Source organism: Dipodomys ordii, unplaced genomic scaffold, assembly GCF_000151885.1.
Source record: "Dipodomys ordii isolate 6190 unplaced genomic scaffold, Dord_2.0 Scaffold255, whole genome shotgun sequence".
Taxonomy (NCBI): Eukaryota; Metazoa; Chordata; class Mammalia; order Rodentia; family Heteromyidae; genus Dipodomys; species Dipodomys ordii.
The window spans coordinates 373,487-381,210 of record NW_012267471.1 but is presented as its reverse complement, the minus strand read 5'-3'; the positions used below and the strand labels follow the sequence as shown (position 1 = coordinate 381,210).

The 7,724-nt window shown below is 36.7% G+C and overlaps 1 gene segment (V, D, J or C); it reads left to right on the top strand.

Moving 5' to 3' along the window:
- The first annotated feature begins 2,697 nt into the window (after window positions 1–2,697).
- Window positions 2,698–3,321, top strand: LOC106000980. The segment is given in 2 exon segments: window positions 2,698–2,752; window positions 2,877–3,321. Coding segments are annotated over 2 exon segments (396 nt in total).
- Window positions 3,322–7,724: the final 4,403 nt, after the last annotated feature.

Sequence of the window (7,724 nt, the reverse complement as noted above, 5' to 3'; positions counted from 1 at the left end):
GTGCGGGGAGGTGGGGTGAAGGAAGTGTACTCTTGGAGATGGGAGGTCAGAGATGGTAGGGTTTTTTAAAAATAAAAAAATTAAAAAAAGAAATTACATGTATTCTTATTCTGTAGCAGTATAAAAACAGTGGTCAAAAATTGTATGTGTTACTTTTTGGTTTTGTTTTTTAACAGATATAGCTTACTATGTCATTATATTTTCAAAAAGATCTCAGTTTGAAGTCACTGAGGTTCTCTTAACCAGACATGTGAATTCAATCTTTAAGCTTAGTCACTGTACATACCATGTTTATGAACTTGTGAAGAGATGGCTGTAGATGAATGATCTCAAGAAACAAAAATTCCAAACAAAAGAATACTTTAATGGTCATGATGGCCATAATGGCTCACACCTATAGTTCAACCTCTAGGAAAGCAGAGAACAGTAGGAATGTGGTTCCAGTTGAGTCAGACCAAAGTAGTCAGACCACATCCCAATAATCAAACCACCAAGGAACAGGTTTTTAGTTCGGTCTTAAATTTTGTGTTCTTATTGCTCATGATGATCACATACTAAGCATGTGGATGAATGTCTCTCAGATTAGATTTGTGCCTTTTTCCCCTCAAAGTTCTCTCAGTAATGGATATATGTGAGAAAAGTCCAGAAGTGCTGCTATATTCTATCAGGACATCATTACTATTGATCTTTATTTCAATTCTAGATTAAGGTGTTGGCTGTTGGATTTCTCTGCTATATAGTTGTTCTTTTTCCTTTGAAATTGCGAGGATTTGTGGAGAAATATATGGTGGTTTATGGATATCACATCCCTAGTGAAAATATGACTACTAATCCAAGGACTTACAATTTATTTCATGGAATACTTTGGTATTTATTCAATATTCAAAAAACGCTCAAAATTGAGCATTCCTTGTTAGCTGATTTCTCTCCACTCTTCCTTTATGCTACCTACAATGAATTTGTAGTTTGTGACAAAAAATGATCCAAACTCATCTTCCTCTTTTCCTATTTTTGATAAAGAAATAAACTGTTCTACAAAGCTCACTGGTTTTATTTATGAGAGAATAAATGAGGTCAATTAATGAAGGTGCTATCCGTTATTAAAGTTAAGGAATCATTACTTCTAGATTAGAAAAAATTATTCACTTGTGCATCTATTCATCTATATGTACATATATTTATATGTACACATTCATATATACATATGTATACATGTGTACATATGTAAATTTATGGTAATTACTTCACTCACATCAAAAATTATGTTATTATTAAATGAATTCTTAGAAAAATTTTCTGATTTTCTTTTTTCCACTAAATATTCAGTATAAAGTATCTTTGAAATATGTCACTAACATTAGATGATATTTTCATTTATTATTTTTACCTCAAGAGTAGGAATATTGGTTCTAATTTTCCCTCATTAATTTAGTCATATGATCAGCAACTCTTCTGGGTGATATGAAACTCTTGGTGTTACTGTCACTTACATTATCAGATCAAACACCCCTGCCCCCACCCCCAGATTTGTTCAGAGATTCCTCACAATGTGACAACATGGATAAGATGAGTCAACTTTGTATCCCATGCAATAGTGACTTCCTGAGCCCTGACAGCTGCACAGGCAAATCCAACAAATATGGATGTCCTCTTGGGTCACGCCATCTCAGCACCTACAATGGAGTCAACAATGCTATTTCTCACTTGCACAGAAAATCAGCTCTCCCATGTTGCCTCCTCCCAAAATGGATGACATTGCCATGTTCTATTGATTTCAAGACTCTGTTCAGAGATTCCAACACACTCACTCTGCTTGGGCCTGATATCTTTAACCCAAGTGTGCAGCACAGTGTTTTCTCAGAACTAGAAGAGTCCACTGAACAGAGGGGACATATGTAGGTGTAGGACACAAATAGGCTTCAAGATAACCTTAGTTTATCCTCCCTTTTAAGGAGACTCTATCTCTGCTTCTGAACATAGTAGTTGTGGTAAAGATGTTTTAAAGCCGGAAGGAATAATATGAGGACCTTCAGAATGGAAATATAAAATGATACACAATTCTAGGTCAGTAAAAATTATGAAGGCTGTTCAGACATGAAGGGAGAAAGGCTCTGAAAGGACGTGCTTGTATGGATCACCTGGGACAAAAACTCAGAGATCAAGGAGATAATAAGGCTGAACAGCACAGTACAGAAGTCCAGGCATTTTCTTATCAATACAACAGCTCCACTTATTCCACTTTCATGGATTGGTTTCATTACAGGACAACAGTACTGATAAATTGACACATACATATTATCAGTGAATCAGAGATACTGTAAAACTTTCTGTCCTGCATAATAATAAAGAAATGCCAAATTTATATTGTGCAATATTTGTTTGTAAATTTCTGAAACTAACATTCCAGTGAACAAGTCTTGACTCAGTTAAAGAAAAAGAAGAAAAGAAGCTTTGATCCTGTGCTCACATCACAGGAAAGCAACTTGGTGATTCTCTTCTGTGTTTAAAACTTTTTCTTTTGCCTGACCTAATTTCCTTGAGACTCAGAATGTGCAGAGTTGCTGAGATGAGGCAGCTGGAGAGCTGTGTATAACTCTGCTGCTGATTTGCATGCACCAAGGGCACAGCCCAGTGTGCTCAGGACTTCTTCATAGGCTGCTCACATTAGGCAGCAGTCAGTCCAAGTCAGCACACAGCATGGACATGAGGGCCCCTGTTCAGCTGCTGGGGATTCTGCTGCTCTGGCTCCCAGGTAAAGAAGGACAATGCTAGGGATTTACACAGCTCAGTGTGATCCAGGATGCTTACTGTTCAGGGATGCCTTCTTATAACTTGATAATTAGTGTGGATATTTGTTTTCATGTTTCTGTTTCCAGGTGCCAAGTGTGATATCCAGATGACCCAGTCTCCATCTTCACTGTCTGTGTCTCTAGGAGACACTGCCACCATCACTTGCAGGGCCAGTGAGGACATTGGGTATGGTTTAGCCTGGTACCAGCAGCAACCAGGGAAAGCTCCAAAACTCTTGATCTATGTTGCTGATAGTTTGGAGTCTGGAGTTCCATCAAGGTTCAGTGGGAGTCAATCTGGGTTAGAGTTCACTCTCACCATCAGTGACCTGGAGGCTGAAGATACTGCCTCTTATTACTGTCAACAGGGTAGCAGTATCCCTCCCACAGTGATACAAGCCATAACAGAAACCTCCCAGGGAAGCTGAAGTGTGAGTCTGGGCTGCCCCAGCTGCTCCTCCTGCTGCCTCCACATGCTCAGAATGTTGTCACAAAAGGCGAGTTAATACTTGGAGAGTCTGAATTGTGGCATCAGTTGATATTTATGCAATAATAAAATAAATAATGGTATTTTAAGCACAAATTGCCTTTAATACAAAGAATGGATTCATTGCTTCAGATTTTATTCCTTTATTTTCTGATAGCCTATTTTTTATTAATGTAACTATTAATGGGATTCTGGGTTTCTCAGTATATGTGTATTATGTGCATTGATCATAGTCTTCCAACTTTCCTCTGTGTTCAACCTCCTGTGCTCTGATCCTGTGCCCTTGTCAGAATCACTATTGCACTTTATTTTTGTAAAGTCTGCTTGAGTGAGAAGCAGTATAGACAATGCTCTTTGTTTTTAGTACTTTGTTTAACAAGGTGTTTTCTACTTCTATCCATCATACTGCAGACTATAGGATTTCTTGATTCTTTATGCATATGGTGTACATACACACACACACACACACACACACACACATATATATATATATATATATACATATATGTATGTATGTATGTATTTCATGGGGCTTGAATTCTAGACTCTGGATACTGGAAACTGTCCCTGAGATTTTCATGTCAAGGCTACCACTCACCACTTGAGCCGCAGTGCCACTTCTGGTTTTCTGGTGGTTAATTGGAGATAAGAATCTCATGGACTTTTCTGCCCCAGCTGGCTTTGAACTGCAACCCTCAGATTTAAGTCTCCTGAGTAGCTAGGATTTCTAGCCTGAGTCACTAGTGCCCAGCTGTTTCATTTTAAAAGGCAATATTTCCTAAATGATTTTTCCACTCCTGTGTCTTGTGTTTTAGTTAATCCAGACACCCACGTAATTCAACAATATTCAGATTTTTTAGGCACAAAGTTAATTGTCTGGGAGCTCTGTTTTGAAGTTAGGCTCCTTCAATTCTTCTGCTTGATTTAGCAATAGTAAGTCCTCATCTTGTACTGATCTTCAGCAGATCACTTCGACCCTTCGTCTCACATTTGTCCACACAAATTACAAAACAACTTTTGTGTGGACTGTCTGTTCACATATTCAGAATCCATCCACCTTCCTAAAAGCAGCAGGGATGGACCCCTGTGGATCTGGGGAATGGATAACCTCTCATGGAATGATGGTCAAGAGGATAGATCTGAGGAAGATAGCCACAGAAAAAAGTTAAGCTTTGAATTTTAGTTTCAAACTTTTGTTTTCATGAGGGTAATATAGATTGAAAAAATGATTCCATTTTAATTACATTTTTATTATCTTTAACTAGTAAGATAAGAAATTACCATTCAACAAGTCAGATTTGAGTAAAATAATATCATTCTCTCCTGACCCTCCAAGGAAAGTTGATTCTTTTTTTTAATTCAATATTATTGTCAAGATAATGTACAATGGGGATAGAGTTATATATGTAAGGTAGTGAGTACATTTCTTGTTGAACATTGTTACTTTCTCCCCCATTTTCCTCCCACTTTCCCTCCCTCATCACACCCCACCAAGTTGTAAGGTTCATTTCCAACATACTGTTTCGTGAGTATCGCTGTTGCATTATTTATTTTTATTTATTTTATTTATTTTTATTGTGAGAATACTGTACAGAGGAGTTACAATTACATGGGCAAGATAAGGAGTACTTGTTGCCCCTCTTTGTTTCCCCTTCCCATCCCTTCCCATACTCCCCACTCCCCCCTATGCGATCCTCCCCCACCCCCACCAAAGTTGTAAAGTTCGTTTTTGGACATAATGACTTGTACATCTCGTGTTTTTTTTTCTATTTTCTCCTATGGTTTATCCCCTGTTGTCTGTATTTTATTTTGGTACCCTGTGTACTATATATATATTTATCTGAATTAAGGAAGGGAAAGGGAACAACAAAATGATGAGACAAATGACAAAAGTCAATGCTTGAATTGTCCTTTCTGTCAGAATGTCTGAAGGAGAGCTATGCCAGAGATCTAATTTCTGGTGATCAAAGGAAGATATCAAAGTGGCAACGTATACTTACTGGGTTGTCAAAATGGGACTGTTTGGCATGAAACTCTGATTATTGTTTTTACACTCTGTGGGCCTAATTGAAATAGAAGATGGGAACTTGAACCAAGACACTGTCCTTTACATAGGGTCCTTTTTGATCCATCAGTTCTCTGTTGACTTTCTGGTGTTCTTAATTTCCTGGCAGCACTTTTCATCTCTGCCCTCATTCTCTTCCTCTCCTTCTCTCTGAACTCAGGGTAATAACCCAGGTGATAGGATGCTGATTTTTGTCCTACGTTGGTGTCATTGTTCTGAAATAGATCTGGACTAGTCTGGGGTTTTAGGGTTATCCTAATCCTAGTTCCAATCACAGGGCCAGGTTGCTTGGTTGGAGGAAGTAGAATGTTCATCAGTAAGAGATAACCGTAGAACTACAGTAGGCACAACATAGTAAAGTTTATATTTAAGTATTAAATTATATGTGTATGCTCTTTGTCTACAAATTGTATAATTAGAAGAATCAGAGGAAGTATGTATAACCTAGGTCCATGGTATAACGAACTACATGGAAGAATCTATCAGGGAAAGTCTCTCTCTGGATGTGTGTACCAAACATACATACTTCATCTCATTCAATTTTATTTAAATCTTGCTATGCATCTCATTCTGACAGGAGTATGGGAAAGTGCTTCTGGGTCACACTGAGCCCTGTCAGGTGCCTGGTTTCTATCTAATTGTGACTACAAAGCACCATGCCTCACTCTTCCCTGAATGTTCTGTTTCATTAGACACAGGTGTTCTTCATGGAGGGCTCAATACTGTAAAAATAGGAACTTAAGGGACCATTTGAAATTGTAAAATATGTTGTTCACTACTCATTAAGGTGATATTTTAATAGTATGCAATTATGAATTGAAAATCAACTTTCCTCAAAATATATTGTTTCTCCAATTTTCAGATTTCAAGTGGAAAAGTCACATTTGAGTTGAATGTTTTCATCTCTGATTTTCAAACTTCTGCTATGTACACTGAATCATAGCTTAATGGAAAATTTTCCCTAAATTTTATAATAACATGCTACTTCAGACAATTCTCTAACAATTTTACTGAATACTCAAAGGGATTTCTCAATCCACAAGTTGAGTCTCTGAGCATATGACAAAGGCAAAACAATATACTATTACCCATGCTACTTATTTCTTAATTCTGAATTGTTCTTATATGTAGAAATAGTGACATCATTTAATAGCTATAGAACCCTAACAGGAATGATCAATTTTTATTACTCCTTTGCTAACATTTTTAATTTTATGATTACTTGGTTGTCTTGAGACACAAGAAATTCCCCACCCCTGTTTCACTTCACAAATGAGTTGCAGATGAGTCTCCATGTGCTCACCATTCAAGAGATGGAACAAGGTTAGAGCCGACTTCCAGATGTTGAATTGCATTGCTATGTAGTGTCTATTATATAAATATAGCACAATTAATCTGCTCTTGGTTATACTGTTTTAGCTATGGATCTTACATAGAAAAAATCTGTGAAGGGAACAATTATTTTAGTTGGCTTTTTGGAGCTCAGTTAAGGCACAGGATTCTATCTTATTTTTTAATCTATTTTTAAAATGTTTTTTTGGTATTTTATTTTACAATCCTAAGCAACATGCTTTTAGTGACATTTATTTAATAATTCAACATGTTTAGATATTAGGTATCTAATATATAAATTTTCTAAACATGACAGAGATTTAGTGGTACAAAAACCTGCAAAAATCTGCAGACACACACATCCAGATGAAGACTTCCCCTGCTGGATTCTTCCATGTAGAATTAGTTATACCATGGATCTAGACTATACCTACTTCCTGCCATGCTTTTAATTATACAATATGTAGACTAAGAACAGAAACATATAATATAATACTTAAATATAAGCTTTACTGTGTTGTGCCTACTGTAATTCTATGGGTACAAATACAGAGTGTCGGATATCTCTTACTGAATGGCATTCAGCAGTCTACTTCTATGTAAAGTAGTCAGACATTTCTGCCAGTAGAGGGAAGGAGTTAGAAAGTTCCTTGTTGTTGTTTTCCCACTGAGAAATTACAAGTCATTTCTTCAGTGCTTTGGAATAAGAAAACTATTATATGTTCTTATTATTTATTTTCAAATAATTATAAATGTCCATAAAGTTGTGAAGAAAATTACTAGGATGTTTTTTGCATCCGTCTCCAAGACTATCCAGTGCCAACATCTTGTATAACTTTGCTACCTTATTTAAATCAAGAAATTGGCATTGGTTCAATCCATAGAGATTCTACAGTAGTCACTTGCACACTTTGGTGTTTGTTCATGTGCAAATGTGTGTGCATTGAGTGTGCTTATCACATGAGCAGCCTACATGTATGTGTGAATGTTGAGAATATATAGGTACCACATATTTGGGTTTATCTGTTGTCAACATCATCATGGAGGAACT